General features: G+C 37.8%; 1 protein-coding gene and 1 long non-coding RNA gene across 3 annotated transcripts in view; one reads left to right on the top strand and one right to left on the bottom strand.

Annotated features, from left to right (window-relative positions):
• Window positions 1-2222, top strand: part of LOC139125436 (uncharacterized) — a 58042-nt gene extending 55820 nt beyond the window's left edge. The window contains exons 39-41 of the mRNA XM_070691517.1: window positions 433-594; window positions 1136-1294; window positions 2116-2222. Of these exons, the coding sequence (XP_070547618.1) occupies window positions 433-594; window positions 1136-1294; window positions 2116-2222 (428 nt within the window). The remainder of the gene's footprint in view (window positions 1-432; window positions 595-1135; window positions 1295-2115) is intronic.
• Window positions 2223-4670: 2448 nt separating this feature from the next.
• LOC139125616 (uncharacterized) lies at window positions 4671-12525 on the bottom strand. 2 transcript variants are annotated; one of them, XR_011550299.1, is made up of 3 exons: window positions 12152-12525; window positions 7395-7508; window positions 4671-5044 (listed from the first exon to the last, which is right to left on the bottom strand). It is a non-coding gene; the product is annotated as an uncharacterized lncRNA (long non-coding RNA). The 2 variants fall into 2 exon arrangements; XR_011550300.1 differs by having other exon boundaries at window positions 7395-7514; window positions 12152-12523.
• Window positions 12526-21286: the final 8761 nt, after the last annotated feature.

Here is a 21286-nt window from a genome sequence, read left to right as displayed (position 1 = left end):
AAAAGAGTGGTTCAATAGCCAGCTAAGTTGTTATATTTTCTGACTTTGACCGCTCCACACGTTGTAGTGTTCGTGAAGCACTCACTCACGCATGCTCACTTTCACACATCGCACATACAAACTTTATGAAGCGAAGCAACGAATACGTCGCTTTAATGTTCAGCCGTTGCTAAGTACAACATCTTTCACGATCTATTGATTACACATATCCCATCTACCATTTAGTCAAACTATGCCCCAATTTTCACCAAAAATTATATAAATAATAACACAAAAACACACACTTAATACACTTTGGGTTAATATCTGTACAATTATTGATCACCCGTGGCAATTAACATCTCTTTTAAATCGACGAAATATCTCTTTTATTTAAAATACGTCTATTAACAGCCGCTTTACAAGAATATATACTTTTGATCTACTGAACAGATTTCTCATCTTGTCAAGCTCCACCTGAATCGGAAGAGGAAAGCAAAGGCGAAAATAATCATAAGGAAGCAGAGTCAGAGACAAATACGCTGATACCGAAGGAGGGCGTATATATGATGCAGACAGGAGTTGGAGATGAGAATATTGGTGTTGAAAATAGCGGTAAGAGTTTGAGGACATGATAGAGCTTGCATGATCACTGTTTACTATTTTAAATTGTCCACGTTGAACGCCTAAGAGAGAACCGCTCGGCTAAATCCCAACTCTCAAAAAAGAGTGGTTCAATAGCCAGCTAAGTTGCTATATTTTCTGACTTTGACCGCTCCACACGTTGTAGAGTTCGTGAAGCACTCACTCACGCATGCTCACTTTCACACATCGCACATAAAAACTTTATCGAAGCGAAGCAACGAATACGTCGCATTAACCGTTCAGCCGTTGCTAAGTACAACATCTTTCACGATCTATAGATTACACATATCCCATCTACCATTTAGTCAAACTATGCCCTAATTTTCACCAAAAATTATATAAATAATAACACAAAAACACACACTTAATACACTTTGGGTTAATATCTGTACAATTATTGATCACCCGTGGCAATTAACATCTCTTTTAAATCGACGAAATATCTCTTTTATTTAAAATACATCTATTAACAGCCGGTTTGCAAGAATATATCTTTTGATTTACTGAACAGATTTCTCAGCTTGTCAAGCTTCACCTGAATCGGAAGAGGAAAGCAAAAGCGAAGATATTCATAAGGAAGCAGAGTCAGAGACAAATACAGCTGACACAGAAGGAAGGCGTATATATGACAGGAGAGTTGGAGATGAGAATATTGGTGTTGAAAATAGCGGTAAGAGTTTGAGGACATGACAGAGCTTGCATGATCACTCTTTACTATTTTAAATTGTCCACGTTGATTAAAAGTGTGTACTTTTATGTACTTTTTTAAGTAGAACATTATGTTTTTGATCTCGATTTGTAAGATTCGCTTTGTAGTAAACACATTATTTCTTATTATTGATATCCCTCTTCGCTTTATTTATTCTGAAAAGTATAGCATTGTGCGCATACAAAGTTTTGACAGTCACAAAAATTCATAGGTCAGTAATGTTAAATTTTGATGCCTTTACAAAACGACATATTATAATTCAAACTCCACCTGTTAGCCATTACTTTCGTACAGCCACAAAATCACAACAGATAACAAAAAGGAGACAACAAAAACAATACAGGCAGGTTAAAAGCGAGCATAAAATGCAACAAAAACAACATTTTCTTCAATCCATAGCTGACAGAGCAAAGACCTGACATGATACGATTACATCATTGTGGAAAATAATCTATAGGAAACACATTCATCTTAAAAGTACTTTAAAACTTCAGCCGTCATTACAATAGAATGTCTTTCAAGATCTACAGACTACACATATCCCTTCTGCCAGTTAATAAAACTTCGCCCTTTTTTCTATAACAAAAAAATAAAAACACAAAAAAACACAATGCGTTTTAGAGTCATATTTGTACAATTATTTATCCCCGGTTGCAATCGATGTCTCTTTGAAAATCGACGAAATACTCTTTTAGTTAAAATACTCTATTAACAGCCGCTTTAAAAGAACAAAAACGTTTGATCTACTGAACTGATGGCTCATCTTTGTCAACCACCACCAGAATTGGAAAAGGAAAGCAAAGGCCACAAAAAATATGGCGAAGCAGAGTCAGAGACAAATACCGCTGATATCGAAGGAGGGACTATATTACACAAGATGAAAATCTAGATTTATGCGCAGCATAAAGGTGACATAAAGTTGCATAAAGATGATCTGTAATCATCTTTATGCAGCATAAAGATGGAACTTTATGCACCTTTATGCTTGTGCATAAAAGGGTTTAATGGCTGACTAAATGTAATCACCTTTATGCAGGACATTACAGATGCATAAAGATTCACATTTATGCATCAACCTGATTTGTATTTATACATCTTTATGCACAACATAAAGAAACATATTCAATCTTCTGTAATTTGGATTTGTAGGTCCAAATATGAACCTGATTGTTCTGTTTTTGCACCTATTGTACTGTAGTTCTGCACTCATTAACTACATTAATATCATTGTTGTATTAACTACTTTGCACATTTAACCCAGCTAACATACACACATATCTACCAAAGCAAGATCATAGAAGAGGTATCGGTTTTAATTGTTTATTTAAAATAGTTAAATAGGAAATCACATGGACAAAAAATACAGAATAAATTCCTCAAAACTTCCTCAAAAATACAATATACTTCATGTGAAAAACAAACAAGCGACCTAGCGGCCGATATAGCTCCGCTGTGTTTATGTACAGAATAACTATTTTTGACACATGTTGATGAAGAAGGTGGAAATCTTTGATAACTCAATGCAGTGGCCAGAAAAAGAGGCTAAATTTTTTGACCAAAATGAGAAAAATTGCCCTAAAATTCAAAATTGCAGATGTCATCATTATTTCAATAAATATCATTAGTTCATCTATGGAAATCTGTATACCAAATTTCAAAGCTATCAGATAAGTAGTTTTGGAAATACACATTTTTTGTCCAAAAATGGCAAAAATTGCCCAAAAAATACAAAATTACAGACTTCATCAGAAATTCAAAATATATTACGTAGCTTATCTGTAGAAACCTGTGTACCAAATTTCAAAGCTGTTAGACCAGTACTTTTTTAGAAACACATTTTTTGACCAAAAATGGCAAAAATTGCCCCAAAATTACAAAATTGCAGATTTCATCATTATTTCCATAAATATCATTTAGTTCATCTGTAGGAACCTGTATACTAAATTTCAAAGCTATCAGATGAGTAGTTTTGGAAATACACTTTTTTGACCAAAAATGGCAAAAATTGCCCCAAAATACAAAATTACAGATTTCATCAGAAATTCAATATATATTACTTAGTTCATCTATAGAAACCTGTATACCAAATTTCAAAACTATCAGACCAGTACTTTTTTAGAAATACATTTTTTGACCAAAAATGGCAAAAATTGCCTTAAAAATGCAAATTTGCATATTTCTGCACAATTTGAACAAATCTGAAATAGATCATCCCTAGGGACATATGTACCAAATATCAAAGCTATCTGACCAGTAGTTTTGAAGAAGAAGATTTTTAAAGATTTTTTTACCAAAAATGACAAAAATTGCCTTACAAATATGCAAATTTCACCACCATTTTAACAAATCTGGTTTCAGTTACCCTAAGCAAACTGCATATCAAATTTCAAAGCAATCGGACAAGTGGTTTCAGAGAAGAAGATTTTTTTACCAAAAACACCAAAAAATGCCCCAAAAATAAAAATATGCAAATTTCACCATGATTTGAACAAACTGAAGTGAGGTCACCCCAAGTGAACTGCATATAAAATTTCAAAGCAATTGGACTTGTGGTTTCAGAGGAGAAGGCAATTGTTGAAAAACGATGGACGCCGGACGACGACGGATAATCAACCTATTTGATAAGCTCCGCGTCGCTGACAGCGGAGCTAAAAATACACTTATTGTTTTCTTCTTAGATGCAATATTGAAGTGTCAACCAAGTATCTGAGAACTGATTTAACTTGACTCACTTTACACAGCAATTATGGCTTTAGTTATAACAAATAAATAATAAATCCATTGTTCTCTAAGATTTAAAATAAAATTGGATGTACCGGGTGTTTGGATGTCTAAGTAGAAAAGAGACTCCACATTTAGCTATTTTTTGTGTTGCATTGCTAGTATCTATTACAGATCACACATGATAATGAGTTCTGCCATATCATTGAAAATTGCCATACAAATATTTTGATTACAACCTAGACTCGAGCTAAGATTCAAGCACATTGCATGTACATAAAGCTACAGAGTTGCCAAAAATAATTGTAGTTGTAAGTTTGGTACTTAATCTGTAAAATTTGTTTGCAAAGATGCACCTCATTTTTAACACATTGTTCATGAAATATCAAATATGGCCACTGAAGAGACTAAGAGAGAATTATTGGTCTTATAACTCAGCCAGTAATCGTCGAGTACAGTCCACATATTCACACATTACAGCTTGGGTATTCAGCTTAATCACTGATTATAACTCAGTTGGTGTAATAACATATGGAAAGTGTTCCCAGTTGGACTTTCATGAGTACAGCCTCTGTCTGGTTAACAAAATTCAAAAGTTGAGTGGTCTTTGTTCGAAACTAAAAATACATCACTAAGCCTTTGGCAGAATCAAGAAAATGTATAAAATATGCTTATACATGTACATTAAACATTGTCCTGTATTGAGTTGTCAATGCTGCTGGTATTGTCATGTGTCTGTCAGGCTCTGATCTGATTGATACCAGGCCCTAAATGCAAGGTAGCCTCAATATGCATTTCCTTTGATGCATGTGTTTTTCCATATGCAGTTTCACTTCTTTCTCTATCCCATGGCAAGAGTCTCCGAATAAAGGCACCACCGTTGCAACTTCTGTCATGTTCGCTATCCTCAGAAGAAACACACACAACTATCAAAATGTCTTCAGCTTGATGCTAGTCCTTGGATAGCCCAGATTGTATGTATTTCAGTTCCTGAAAATAATGATACACAGAATAAATCATCAGGACTGTACATCATCAATTTTGTTTGTTTTTGTTTAAATCCATTTGATAATTCATTTTAAAGTACTTCACTAGACAAGAATGGTTAAAAGTTGATATGTATGCAAGAAATTTGATTTCTGAATTTCACTGAAATGTTGATTCACTATACATTGGAGTCTATGAAAAACTATGAATAATTCACAAACACAATTAGACTGAAAGATTCCGTTGCATGCGAGCGTTCCGGTGCATTGCGACCTACCTGGTAAAGGGTCGCAGGTCGCAGTGCGCCGGAGCGCCCGCACACGACGGAATCTTTTAGTCTTAAACACAATCGGTGCTTTCTGAGGTGTTTGACAATTGATACAAATGTATTTGATTAAATTACGGTGTTTGAAGGTTCAGATGTGGACAACAGTTTTGATATTTGAATTTCAACTAAACCTATTTCACTTTTCATGGTACTAGTGGTCTACAGGTCACTTAAATATTTTCCCTGACAAAAGTTGCTATATCTCTAATACGTAAGTAATAGAAATTGTTCATTGCCTTCCATGAGCTCGATTTACAATAAGACAAGTCTCAGAGTTTCAACAGCAAGATGTTCATGTGACAGATAATTATACTTTTGTTTAGATTTACAGTTAAATGACTACCAAGAGTGAAATCATGCGAATCATTTTATCTCCAGAATATTTTTGAACACTAAAACTTCTTTTTAACAGGACAACTACTTATAATAAGAAAATTGACTGACCCCAATGCTGTTTGAAAAATACATGACCTCCCCTTTGCAATTTTCAAATTTAGGTGAACCGCATCCCCCTTCAAATTGTGCTGGCTTACCCCCGGCTGTAATAACTGAATGCTCCCTTATTGAATAAACTGGTCATCTATGTACTGTTGTACATCAAACTGACATGTTTATGCCTAAATATACAAATATGAAGACCAAAATGTTTTTTCACTGATTCATTGCCTATGTTATTGACTAAATATTCTGTTTTTGTTAAGAGAGACTGTAAAATCATTGTACCTCCCAGACACATGGAGTATGGTCGTGCTTCCAATAATAATTTTGCCAAAACATGTCATCAATTATGCGCTTTAGCGAATGGTCAATTATGCGCTTTAGCAAATGGACCAAGTCTTTGTACGTTGGCCGAGAACTAATACAGTAGGATATATAGGTTAGAATATTACATCTGTCAAATTAAGATGGAATATTGAAGATAGACATATTTTTGTATCATGTAGCCTTGACCTACAGAGCCTTGTAACATATACATATATTGAACTAAAAAGAGGGCATGTTACGCTGGGGAATCACCCAAATCAAAGATTGAAGTGACTGTGTATGTGTGTCCAGTAATAGTATGGATTAAAAGTTAATCTTTCGGTACTTGATCTAGAAGTCATCACTGATGACATACATGGAGTCCCCGCTGGATTATGTCATTTGAATTACGGTGATTGAATAACAATAACATACTTGCTAGATTCATTACAGGGGAGAGCGGTGAATTTGTTAAATGTTTGGAAATCACATGCTAGTGATCTGTTGGGGGTCATGTTTGTGTATTTGGGACAGTACAATTACGCAAAATATACATTATGCTACAATTTTTGAAAAAAAGCAATGGTTTTCTTGCACACTGTATGTTGTTCGGAAAATAGTTTCGTTCAATTTTAGTAAAGATAAAATATGGTTTTTGAGCATGTCATGTAATCTGGAACATGTTATCAGAACAGAAGCTTGTTTCATCTTTCATTACACAATTTGCAACAGAGTCTGCAACCTCAGTTTGTCTTGTGATATTGTTTCAAAGTTTTGTTTCCCAGACAAGGTTCATAAATTACACTTCATGGATTCATTCAAGTATTTTGGCCAGTGTCGGGAGACAGTGTTAAAAAGAACATTTCCTTGGTTTGACTATGCAATTATTGTATGTCATGTACATTTGTGTTTTGGAACTCATGGAAGAGCCCCTGAAGTTGTTTCAACACTATGCTCTTCTATAATAATTTCCAGGGTTTACATATTTCATTGTGATTTCAAAATTTGACATGGGCTAAGCTGCATCACTATCTATTACATTTGTATCTTCAAAAGAAGATTATAAAGGCAGATTTTGTCGCTTATGGCTGTTAGGTGCCCTGCAAATATAACCAAACATCAAAGTTCAGCTAAGTAAAATTGTCGTACTTGTGTCGTGATGGTTCTGCTTAACCATGTTCATGTACTATAATTCACGAAACTTGTGCTTTGGTTAACTTGCCCTTCAAAGTTCACTACCGTAGACTGAAAACTTATCAGTGCAGACTTTGTAGTACATACCTCTCATATTGTTCCCAGTTGTTGGCATGCCTTTTTGTGTGACTGTCATTCCTTTGGGCACTACACTTTCCCTATTTGTTCAACGCCTAATAAATACATGTACCTCCAGGGGACCTGCAACTTGCAGAAATATAAAAAAAGAGTTAAAAATCCTACTGAGAAAAATCAAATTGTCTCAAACACAGATGATGAATCACATTTCAAGTCACGATAATGACGATGAATAACCATATTAATCTGACAGTCCATCGACACATATTTGAATCAGAAATATATCAAGCATTTTCATGGCCTGAAAAGGCTCAACATAATTGGATTCACACTGCACTATGCATTCCTGCAGTATCTCAGAGCTTGTAGACTGTCAGACCATTGATGAAAAATTGACTCTTTTTTACATCGATGGTCATATAAATATCCAAAATGTGCATCATAGCATGTTGAAAATAACACCACATTTCTATTTCAGCATAAATAGAAATAATTTAGAAAGTTAAAAATGAATTGAAATGATGCGAAATAAAATGACATATCATGTTTAGGTAAGATTAGAATTAATCTCATGAAATTTCAATTTATCATTTCAAAGTACAGTCATAAACTACACACTACAATTTTCCTGTTCTCGCAACTCACTTTGAACTCTAATCATGAGTTACCGGTAATTAGAAACCGCAATGGAAGTAGGAAGAGATTGCAAATCCAAGCAGCCGTTTTCTGCTGTCAATTGTGCAGTCTTGGGAAAATAATTGAGAATGGTTAAAATCTGAAAGCCACAACCTCACAACTAGTCATTGGGAAAAATGTCGGGAAAAATTCTTGGAAACGGTCTTTGCATACATAAAAACACACACTGTACTTATAATTTTGAAAACTCACGTCGTGCCAATCTTTACCAGCAACAATTTTTAGAGGCGGTGTTTTCACTTCAGGTTTCGAATCATGCAGAATGCCTTATTGAAATCTCGCGCACGATTATTAGTACATCTGTAATACTTACAGGCAGGCATAATATCTAAGCTGTTTATGAGACTCCCTAGATCAGACCCCCTAGTCAATGCACCAAAACCCGAAAACTTTACATCATCATCTGGGCATTTCTCCCGGCATGCTTTGTGGAGGCTAAAAAGGTCTCCATATTGCCTGATTTTGATATTTATTTTCATGGATAACTTCAACAAATCACTGTTTCTGTGCAAAAAGTAATGATAAATGCTTTTATGACATAAATATAAACCTGTACACAGCTGATTAAATTTTTGGTGGATATAAGGTGCTGCAAAGGAAGTTGGGTAGAAAGGACTGATGTAAAGTCAACAGTGCATTGGAGCTGTATGCATGTGGCATTGCCGATGAATGTAAATGTTGGGTATGCCCTCAAATTGAAGAGTCTACAATGTCACAGTCCATACAAACGTTGAACACTGCAAGGAAAGCATCCATGCAGGTCAGTTATGCTCGTTTTGAACAGCATCATTTTCTGATTTTCAAGAGCAAAACCTTTTGGTCAGAACAAATGATCATAAATTTCCTAATACATACAAGTTACCCGTATGTTTAACCCTTTTCCTGGCAAGTCCATATTTCACCACCAGGTCAAGATGGTTAAAATTAATGAACACAACATATTTCATATGGTGTATTTTAACATAATACTGTACATTTGAAAGCTGTTCAAAACTGTAAACTTGATTCTTTTGGACTAAAGATGCTATAACAGACCAAGCCAAGTGGGTGAAAATATGTCATGTTTTGGCTCAATACCATTTTTTACTGACTTGGCTGATGGGGAAGTGATACTGTCTGGCAGGAAAAGGGTTTTAATAAAATTTGATATATTGATTACTTTATTTAGGTCGCATATTGATAGACTATAGTATTTTCCACAGAAAATTCAAGGGTTCCCCTTGGGACAGGAGTACGGGCCCACATTCATGATTGCCCCCCTGTTTTGACATCCAAGATTGAATGTTCACCCTAGAGGTGAATGTTTTCAACTGTGACATTGTATGTTCTCTCTCCTTGTTAATATTACCAATTTTTGAAAAGGGCGATAATCAAAATGGCTGTTAAAATTTGAGTTTACTGTTTAAATGTTTCTCAGAGGAATATTCCTAATGCAGTAAAAGCCAATATCCCTTCAGAGGGTAGAATTCAGAGAAAACCACGACAAAATGGGAACATATTCTGAGGTCAACAAATTTCACAAGTTACAGCTAGTGGGGCATTAACTCACATGCTATGTCATGTTACTTTGCACTATTTATAACCTTCTAAATTAATAATATTATTGTGACAGAGGAAATAAATTGACAACATGGATATAATGTCTCTATAGTAAAAAAAAGATAAAAAAGTATCAAGGGCAGCCCCTTGATATTCTATTTTCTGTCATTGAGCCATAGAACATACATAAATTTGAGTGACAAGAGTTAGGAGACTTGTGGGATTGAATTCAAAAATCTACCAACATATTCAACTTATTGCAATTTCAAAAGAAAGTATAGCAACACTTCATAATCTTATTACAACCCTTTTCAGAATTAGAGCGCGAAGCCACTGCAGTGAACTGCAATAAAACTGCTTACACTAATTAGTTTCAGCTGTAGCCGTGGCCACTTTGGTGTTGAACAAGGCTACTTGATAAAGACCAAAAAGTCTGCTTGTACAAAGGCAAAACTAGCTCTGTCTGAGGCTCGAGTTGTAAATGAGAGTTTACGATTGGCACCCTGTGTTCAAGATTAAGATACAATGTAACATTACCATGCACTGGTCCATGTACAATCTTTTTTATTTCAACTTCCCCAGACAAACTGTCTGCATGGGACATACAATGTTGTCGACTTTGCCAGCTGGCTACAGCTGAAACTAATTAGTGTGAGCAGTTTTATTGCAGTTCACTGCAGTGGCTTTGTGCTCTAATTCTGAAAAGGGTTGTATTAACCTTCATGCACAGCCAGGGAACACACAGACCTGTACGCAGGGCTAACATTGAATTTGAAGGTTCATATCATACATCGGCTTCCCGTGTCTGGCAAGCATAAAAGATTGGTCAGTGTCTGTCGCTGGTCGTCGTCATTCGGTTCACGCATTGCGAGTGCATGCGATCGGGGTGTTGTCAAGTGAAACCGTATCGGGCTCAGCGGGACCCACAAAATTTCCACAATCATTGTCCCCGTCACGATCTCATCTGCGATGCTCCAAACAGTCCAAATGTGGTTGACTAAACTCGTGAGACCTTATGGATTCAACGCGAAACATTTGGCCATGGAGGTAGTCTCTTCCTACCTCCATGGTTTGGCAATGGTGGGTATTTGAGACACGACGTACAGAACATTTTGGAACCGTCATATTACAACCGAGGCCACCGTGCTTTCCATTTCGGGAGATAACATCTACAGCGTTTTTCCTCATCATAACGCTTATGTTTAGAAACATCGTTCTATTCATCACATCGAGTCGTCAATTCTCAGACGATCCCACTCACGCTGGCCCTCGTGGCACCATCGTAAATCATCACAACGTCGTTTCTCAGAGTTACACAATGCCCATCGTCGTAAACTACGTACCTCTTTACGGAAAAAGCCTTGCTTGATTTTTGCGTAGGTCTGCGGAGCTGAAATTACGCTCTGGCTCGTGAAAATGCACAATGCCTTGTTTGCGTTAGTGGAAATATTACCGTAAAATACTCATATTTACAGCGATCACTCCACAAACTATCTGCCTACAATGTTCATCTACCTCGTGAGGCTGCATAAATGATTTTGAAGTACTGCAGGGTCGATCGCCGATAAGCAATGTGATTAGGTTTTGCAATCTTTTACCTAATTTGTTGGGGCGGAGCAGTCAGCATTCAACAAAGAAATACTGTTTACGCCAAATTTTAAGCGACTTTTTTAATTGGACGATAAAACAATTTCAAGTTGATCATCAAAAAATTGCAACATTGTGTGAGTCGGCAAGTGAATCCCAGAAGAACGTCACAATTGTATCTAAAATAAGTCAGTGATTGACATTTATTTTGTGTGAACGACAACACAAATTGGGCGACACGTACACAAACCGCAACTTAGGTTCGCGTTGATTGTGGCAGAAGTTGTTTAAACACTTGTCCGGCGGGCAACCAGATTTTATTTTTGACTTGCCCGAATGGAAATTTCACTTGTCCCGGGCATCAGGCGATAGGAATTGTCAAGCCCTGATCATTAATACAGACTGTGACTCACTGGTCATACAAAAATTTGGGAGGGATAATCTTTTTCTTGCTAACACTTTTTGAAGGGTCATTATTTTCCATGGATTTAAAATGCACTTTTGCTGATCTCTGGAATTACCTTTGTTCTAGTATGTAAGAGGACTATGGAGGGGTGATAGCTTGTTGTTTTCCATTGAAATTGTAATCTGGTGTGTAAATTTTCTGTTGAGACAATCTGGTGCCAACACAGGCCTTTAAAAACACCAACAACCCCACCCCCCGCCCTTAATTTTTGCCCGGTCCCTGACATGAATCAACAGTCATCCCGGGGTGCTTACATGTACCACTAAAAGTCACATTTAGCATAAAGTGACCTTGAAATTCGATGTTCATTGAAATTATCAGCAATATCGATGATTTAAAACAAACAAACGTTAAATACTTTGCCGGATACAGACATTGCTGAACACGTTTATAAAAGAAGGAGTAGACGTATCTTAGAGTTGAAGTTAGACACAATTGGGCTGGTTAAAAATAAGACAGCAGCTATACATAAGCTTACCTGGTATAGAGCCGACTCAGCGACGATCGAGGGCTTGAAGTGTGTGTCGACCTGTCGCTGGTGCGGAAAAGAGGTACTCTCTTCCGTTTTGGCGAGTTTCGTCTAGCCGCTTGTACATGTCGTATTACTGCATGACACGGTCGATGACACACTGGCACTAGATTCAAACGTACCGCATGGTCGTCGAGATGGTCCAGGAATTCAAGGGTAGACTCTTTAGCAGACATTCCTAAACACCGACGGGACATGTCAGTAGAAGCTAAAATATCGACAACTGAAGATTCTTGACGGCACGATCACGGGGTAGGAATGGTACGATGTACAGATGTAAGCGACGCCACGCCACGCCATTAAACTAACAATGGCGTCTTCTGAGTATGACTCCTTAAGTGCTCAAATATTCACGAAATGAACTTTGCAAAGAATTTGATTATAACTATCATTTTTTACTCAATCTTGAAGAAAATGTTATTTTTTTGCTCTCGTTAGACAAAAATATTGCTAACAGAACCATATTTTCGTGTTTCGCCAGATAAAGGTACATCATTGTACACATTGACCCCCTAGCATCATGCTGCAGTCCAGCCTCTCTGCATGTTTAGCATCTTACGCATTTTTTATCTTCATGAATATTCCGTGTTATATAACCAGTGCACTGAGCCGGATATTTGGCGAGATCTTTTTCAAGATGGTAAAAATAGCAGCTATTTGGCCTAATTAAAACTTTGGGAAATAATCGTGTGTGAGTCATATGAAGTAGGCCTATAGGCCTATTGCTATTGCTTGTATTTTGAGGACGGTTTTGAAGAATTCATTCGTTTTTTGTTGCATGTGATTTCCTATTTAACTATTTTAAATAAACGATATCTCTTCTATGATCTTGCTTGGTAGATATGTGTTTGCGTGTGTATGTTAGACGGGTTGAACTGTGCAAAATGGCTAGTATAACATTGATATTAACATTGATACTGCATCTGCAGATACAGCCAATCGTGCATCTTGTAGGCCTAAACAATTTCTTTATTGTGGGGCCTACATACAACATTCTTACTGTTGCAATAGCCAGATTTGGATTCATGTCAACACCAACAATGTACACGCCGGCTATGCTCAAAAGTAGTATGGAGGGAATTGAGAATAATACAGCACATGAAAGAAAAATAAATTGAAAGAAAGAACTGCAGTACAATATTTCATCCTCATTTGACCGATGTCGTATCCTATAACCTACTGAAATTAGTTTCTGACGAACATGCAAGGACGTGTATCATTCACCAAGGTGGTGCAATATGTTTTGCGACTTTGCAGAAATATTGTAGTTCTGACGATGTTCTCCATGTCAGCTTACGTATATAGGAGATATACCGGTATCTTTCCGAACGATAATGTGGATACACACAGCGAGGTCTACGAAAAAAGGTGATGAATCAATTGAATAAAAAACGGTTTTTGGAGATCATATCTGTTTATTTCATCAATTCTGAACATGGTTTGAAATCGGTCTCATACAATAACTACCAACCTGTACTGGTACTGACGGGCCTGGAAAAGCGAAATTCTAGCACTTTTTTATGAAATCCACCATCGTATATCATCGGGTCACGGTCGCAAAATTGAAGCTTATAGCAACAGTAGCAATGCCGGTAAACAGCCTTGACTCGCCCCGAGTCGATTTTTGATGTGGTTGAAGCACGGTCTGAAGAACGAGCACATTTTGCGAAAGATTATGATGGATTGTAAGGCTACCAAGTTGTTATAAAACGTGTCTGTCTTAGGAATTCTTTGGAAGTCAAAGCTGCTAAAGTTGTACAATATTCATAATAAGGGGCTGGTCAGTTTATTCGGCGGGGGGGGGGCAGTGGATTCATGAGGGTCACCCTGTTTTTGACTATGGTGAAAGAGGGGTCACTATGTTTTTGAATGCCCAAATTGGAGGACACCGCGACATTGCACTTTTATATGATATCCGATATTTACGGCTACTAGACTCTACAATATCGAACTTAGATTGAACGATGAGGTGGTGAAATCTTTACTTGGCTAGAACTGTGAGGTTGTGAAATCTCCGATATATATTGGATATTTACTTGCGATTTGACAGACTCTAGTATCGTCTAGTATCGATGCTAGAGTCAGTCCCTGGAAGTCGGGCTTGGCCAGAACGGTGAGGTTGTGAAATCTCCGATATATATCGGATATTTACTTGCCATTTGACAAACTCTAGTATCGTCTAGTATCGATGCTAGAGTCAGTCCTCGGAAGTCGGGCTTGGCCAGAACGGTGAGGTTGTGAAATCTCCGATATATATCGGATATTTACTTGCGATTTTACAGACTCAAATATATTGATATATTGATATTAGAGTCCCCATATCGCCGATAAATATCGGGTAAATATCGGAGATTTCACAGATCCGGCGTGCCGAGGTACAAGGCAAGTCATTCTAGTATCGTCTAGTATCGATATTAGAGTCCCCAAATCGCCGATAAATATCGGGTAAATATCGGAGATTTCACAGATCCGGTGTGCCGAGGTACAAGGCTAGTCATCATAGTATCGTCTAGTATCGATATTAAAGTCCCCAACGGCTTCCCATGGAACGACGGCATTTCATTCTAGTATCGTCTAGTATCGATACTAGTCCCGAAAACGTCGATATGTCAAACTTCGATACTAGATTGTAAATATCCGATATTTAAAAATTGTGCAAAGTCGCGCCTTCATGGCAATTAGGGAGGGGAGTTCAGTGTGTTTTAAAAATTTCGACACAGGCTCATACTTGCCTAAAGTGCATCGTGCAAGCGAAAAATGTCATCATTCAGTTGCATTCATGGTGCTCCCTTTAGGCGCTTAACTTTAATAACAATAAAAAAATCATATTTTCAGAGGCCCCTCCAAGCACGAAACTTAATATATCAGACATATATGTCAGAGATATTCGTATGTTTAAAATGTTGTCGGCGCGCCCTTCGGGCGCCTTACTTTAAAATATCAAACATATTTTCAGCCTTACTTTAAAATATCAAACATACTTTCAGCATGCCTTTCACATATCAGACATATATCTCGGAGATATCCATATGTTAATATTTTCAGCGGGAACTCCGGGCGCTGTACTTTAATATGTCAGAAACATATAGAAATATTTTGATGTCTGTAAATGAAAGTCTGTTTTGCAAAGTGTACCAATCATAATGAAACCTGCAGCGTATATGAAGAGCATGATAAGTTCCTAATACTGTTCTGTTTTCTCATTGAGAATTCAGCAATAGAAAGCAACATGCACTAGTATTTCACAATCAAGCGTCATACTTCTCGATCTCTGATAGGCACATTAGATCCAGTTTTATTCTAAACCTGGGAAATTTTAGCCCAGAATTTATTAACGGAACACAGTCCCTGATGTAGACTGGCCCCAGTCGCGCTTTCTCTTCAGTTGAGTTACTTGCTGACCAAGCGCCATTCACTCCACGAGCCATGAAATAGCCTACCATTAGCACAACGGTTTGCCGATGTTTAGTCCTTCAATATGTTTTGATATGCCGGAAGACTTTGAAAGTCTATCCCTGATACTCTTACACTTACATACCAAATAAGCAAACCTGGTGGTCACACCGTTATATGAGATACAACGTTTGCAACTCTAAAATCTGACCAGAAAATACTTGGTACACTGGAAGCACTAGGAAAATTTAAAAAAAAAAGACAATCTTAATTACCTACCAGAGCAAAATAATTTGACCTTACAGCATTGATGTATCTTTTCACATTCATGCTTACCGATGGCTGGCTGTAGCGATTTACTCATATGGATAAGTAGGTTCGCTTTGAGAGTATTTCAAATTACTTGTGCCATCAGCTACAGCAAAGTATTTTCAGTATTGTCGATTCTGTGTTCAGCATTTAATTTTACTCATCATTTTAAAACATTCCTTGTTCGATTTTGAAAGGTAGTCGATTCGCCAGATAATTGCTATGCACTCGCCAGGGCACGGGCGACTTGATAGTAACTATGCGAAATCCCCACGATGCAAATGAGAAGTTGTATCATAGAGTTTTCGTCAAGGCACAGACCCTCTGCACAAAAACGACGATTGAAGCATTCGTGCACCAGAGTGTTCATAACATTATGCCATACACTTAATGTGGGAGGACATCAGGCAACCTCTCCACATTCCGACATTGACCACGGTAATTAGGGAAGTCCCTGCCCTGACAATGCTGCTTGCACACACAAACAAATAATTCCCCTTGTCTGTGTTGCACACTTCACCCTGACTGTACTGCATATGCATTGTGACCACAGAGTGCATACCGGGGGCCTTGGTTCGAACACTTAATATCGAAAAGGACTGAATCATCTAGATAAAATGACCGATACATTCACAATTTTCAAATTTGATAATGGTCTTCCCGTCTCTGCAGTCTCCGACTTTTGCCATGGTAGTCGGCTGAGGTCGAGTAAGACAGCAAACAAAGGCTGTTTCAATCACGGCTATCACGGTCATCTTTATTTCACGCAAAACTACTCAAGTTACTTTTTTGAGTGTAGACGTTCTTAAAAGTTGTAGAATGCACTAAAAGTGGAGTCTGTGCGGTCATGGATGTAAGGGTACAGGACGGCCTGATAATCCCTTTCACACCTATTATTTTATCTTTGTCGACGCTGGCCTTTTCAGCTCTGTCATGGCTGCCATTATCAGGACGGCCAAGACACTCCATGGACGTATCTGTGGTACGTCCAGGGACACACACACACACACACACACACACACACACAAACTTCACTCATAATTTTCTATGCATCACAAAAATCTTTCAAATTTATGACATTCCTTTTTTCATCCATAGTTCAGTAGGGCTGACAGCGATCCTGCAAATGTGATTGCGGGTGCAACTCCATGACAATGCGTTCAATCAACTTTTAAAAGAAAACAAGTTTACAAGAATTTGATGTAAATTGCAGACTTGAACAAAGTCTATTTTCAGTTAAACTTTCTAGCAACAGTGACTGAAGCAAGAAAACCGCTTTTGTTTATACATTCAAGGGGTTCCTCCTGATTGTTGTTAATGACATATGGCTATTTACACCTAGAGACAATGGAGCAATGAATCAGAGCCCTGCATGACTTGCCATTGCCTGACCTATCACTATTTTCTTCATGATATACCGGTGCAAAATGTAATGCAGGTCTCCTGGTTATGTGTCAAATAAGCAATTTTGGTAGCAGGTCATATCTTTTTTTTTCACAAAGTCGAACTCGCAAGAGGGCAGATCGTCTGTGCAGCCGACACGAACACAAACTGTCTGATACTGGCTACCAAATACTATCACAAGATAGGCAGTCATCTACTGACTCCACACATTTTTCATTTGAATGAACAATGACGAAAAGGGAAGAATCCCATGTGTAACTGCTGTGGCGATATCGATGGCAACCTTTCTGATATGTTAATGACATATGGCTATTTACACCTTGAGACAATGGAGCAATGAATCAGAGCCGTGCATGACTTGCCATTGCCTGAACTATCACTATTTTCGTCATGACTGCAACAACATATACTGTGGTATACAAAACGCAATCTTTATTTCAGTTGAAAGATAAAGAGACAGTTGCAAAATGATAAGAATTAAAGGAGGGGGATGTGTCTTCTACAGTGCGGGGACTCCAAAGTGCAAACCCTAAGCCCCTCAAGATGGTTTCCTGATGGGTAGAGTGAACGTTAGAAATGTGAGCTCAGGGAAGTGACTAGATGTTTCTCACTATACATCCAGCTATTCTTTAACACATATAGTCCTTTCCAATTTGTAGAGACTGTAAATTGTCATCCTCAGTGTTGTTTTACAATCTTTACCTCACACGTAAAATTATGCAACTTTATTGGATTGCATAAAGGTGCATAATTTTAGTAAGCCATTAAACCCTTTTATACAAGTGCATAAAGATGCATATAGGCACCACCACTGACACCATGTTTACACACCTTTATGCACTGCATAAAGGTGCGTAAAGGAGCTGACCAACTTTATGCAAATTTATGCAATTGCATAAAGAATGTTAAATTTGGCTTTTGATCCTGTGTTTGATGCAGACAAGAGTGGTGGAAAGGAGAATCTAGGTGATGAAAACAGCGGTAAGAGTTTGAGAACATGATAGAGCTGGCATAAGCACCAAATACTTTTTCTAATTGTTTATCTAGATGGATAAAAATGTGTAGTACCATTTATTTGTTTTATATAACACGATTGTAAGTTAATTGTGATCATTTGATTGGCACAATTTCCCACAAATTATAGAAAGTAATATAATAATATAGGGTTATTCACAAAATACGGCCCTGTATGGACGAGGGCTCAGTGATTGACGTATTGGACGAGCCGAAGGCAAGTCCAATACGTCACTCACTGAGCCAGAGTCCATACAGGGCCGTATTTTGTGTATAACCCTATTATTATACACCTCCCTCCATTATTAATCGTCCGTGTAAACTAAAGCTATGGTAAATTTTGAGGGATGCGGCACGCGCGATATGAGTGGAATGCGCGCGATTGCTACCTACTGCTCCGCAAGTCCCTTGCGTTGGCACAAAGCCATTATTTTCAGTGCACTGCAAGCAAACTTCGCTGAATGTTTTCAATGTAATTAGTTTTTAAAAGTAAAAATCAATTGCATTTAGACTCAGTTTTGTGTTTAGCGTGTTTTAAACCTTATACTTCGAATACATTTTGGTGGAAGTTGTTATTTTGTCTATAACTCACCGTAAATAGTTTTGTTTACATCCGATAATCGCTAGGTGAAAGGTCAAACAGGCGCGTCGCGCGTCTCCCGTATTCGGGACTCCGCGTACTATACAAAATACGGAAAGTTATTGGACGATCAAACTCCCATAGGTTACGGCACTAGGTGTATAATAATACACCATATTTGCTAACCATCTTCAACATTTAATTCAAAATTCACGATGTTGTTGAAATGTTATGAGTAAGAATCAGTGCATGATACTATCTAATGCAATATTGTTCATATCAGTTGAATAATATTCATATTTGAATTAAAATATGTGAGTTTGTCTATAGTTTCTTCATCACTGAGATACTAGAAATAATCTTAGTTTGTCAGTTTTCCTCGACCAAAATGAAGCTTTTCGATTGATTTACTTTAGTAAAGTCAGTCAGGGTCATTTAAAATGTGCCCTGACTAAATATATTGTCTATGAAGCCTTAAATTCACGAAAAAGTCAGAGGCATTTCATTAGTGCCCCTCCCCAAAAGTCGTCACCTAGAGAAGTTTTAAGCATTTTGTCTCGTTTCTTTAGTACATTTACACAAATATAAACATTTTTTTTCATAAAATTGAATCCGATGAAATAGGTATGCAATAATCATGGTGTTTTCGTTGTTTTGTTCGATGAGAACAATGTTTCAAATTTTACACCATTCTATCATTTTGTAAAATTTCATCTGTAAAAATTGCGATTTCCGTAATTTTATTTTGATAATTACTCTCAACCAATTTTCCAAAATTAGTTCCAATCGTGTTATGTGTAAAATTATGTTTTGATCTTCGAATTGTAAGATTTGCTCTGAAGCAAACAAATTATTTTTCTCAATCTTCCGTCTTCGCTTTATTTTTTCGAGCAAACATTACATAATGCACAAATAAAAGTTAGAACACTGACTACGTCGAATAGATGAGTTTGGTTAAGATCCGAATAGCTCTACAAAGGGACACTTTGTTACTCAAAACGAGTTTATGAGCCGTATTACTTTTCAAGAGTGACAAAATCATAAGAGAGACGACAGGCGATACGATACAAAATAACAAGAGAGAAACGTTGAAAGATAACCGGATGTAGCGATACCTCTGAAGTCTCACAATTCTACACAGACACGAACAACTATTCGCTACGCGCGGTTTTAATCTTCGATCATGGTGCTCGAACAACCCGTCTATTAGACAAATCGCCACCAAAGACAAATTGAAAGGTTCTTGCGCTACTGGAACAATCGGTATAAAATGGGACGCCAACAAAGACTCGCTCCATTTCAAACAGCTCGATTTGCCTCAAATCGATTCGATTACTACGAAACGCAATGTTTCCAGCCAATTTGTATGACCCGCTCAGACTATTGTCACATGTACATATTCGCGCAAAACTACTTATACAGAAACTATGGCAACTCGATCACCAATGGGACACCCCCATTTCCGCTGAATTGTGCAACACATGGTCAATAATCGCCAATGACCTTAAGGAAGTCACCAGAATCAATATCGCACGACGCTACTTTCCACATGACAACTCAGAGTCTAACGTTGAGATGCACGCATTCGCAGACGCAACAGACAAGGCCTATGGAAACGCCATCTATATCAAGTCAGGGGATACACTACGCTGGTTATGGCAAAGACGCGAGTCGCGCCGATCAACACACAATCACTGAGGCTACCCCGGTTGAAACTCATGGCCGCGGTAATTGCTACAAGACTCAGTAAATTCATTTTCTCAGCGCTATCAACGAAGTATAATATTCTACGTAACGTGTTGTGGTCAGACTCACAAATCGCACTCCATTGCATTAACGTGCGCGGTAAACCTGACGTATTTACAACAAATCGCATAAGGGAAATTAATAGCTTAACGCAAACCTACAAGTAAGTCCCTACAGCTCAAAACCCTGTGAATTTACTGACTCGCGGAATTACGCCTGATGAGCTACGCAACTCTTCACGGTGGTGGGAAGGTCCTGCTTGGTTGAAAAGCAACGATAGCTGGCCCGTTTGTGAACTGTTTGATTCTGAATCTGAAGCGAACATTACAGCTTATCACGTATCCTTGGCAACGTCTCCTCCAGTGGAACCAATTCACGGATCACTACCCACTGTCTACGCGAAACAAGATACCGCGTCTACTGCGGATGTCACTACAGACAAACGCCAGGATAATCACGACATTCCTGTCGGTAATATGCCATGGACATCAACCAATACCGCGATTATAATCACCTGCTACGCATATCTGCCTACGTCCTACGCTTCGTATGTCTACTGAATGACAAGGAAAAATGTACACAAATACTACCGAACTCAACAACGCTGAAGTAATATGTGAATACTATACGGACACTAT

This window comes from Ptychodera flava (genome assembly GCF_041260155.1).
Source record: "Ptychodera flava strain L36383 chromosome 3 unlocalized genomic scaffold, AS_Pfla_20210202 Scaffold_25__1_contigs__length_14229661_pilon, whole genome shotgun sequence".
NCBI lineage: Eukaryota > Metazoa > Hemichordata > Enteropneusta > Ptychoderidae > Ptychodera > Ptychodera flava.
The sequence above is the reverse complement of the archived record's forward strand: the minus strand, read 5'-3'. Positions and strand labels throughout refer to the sequence as shown.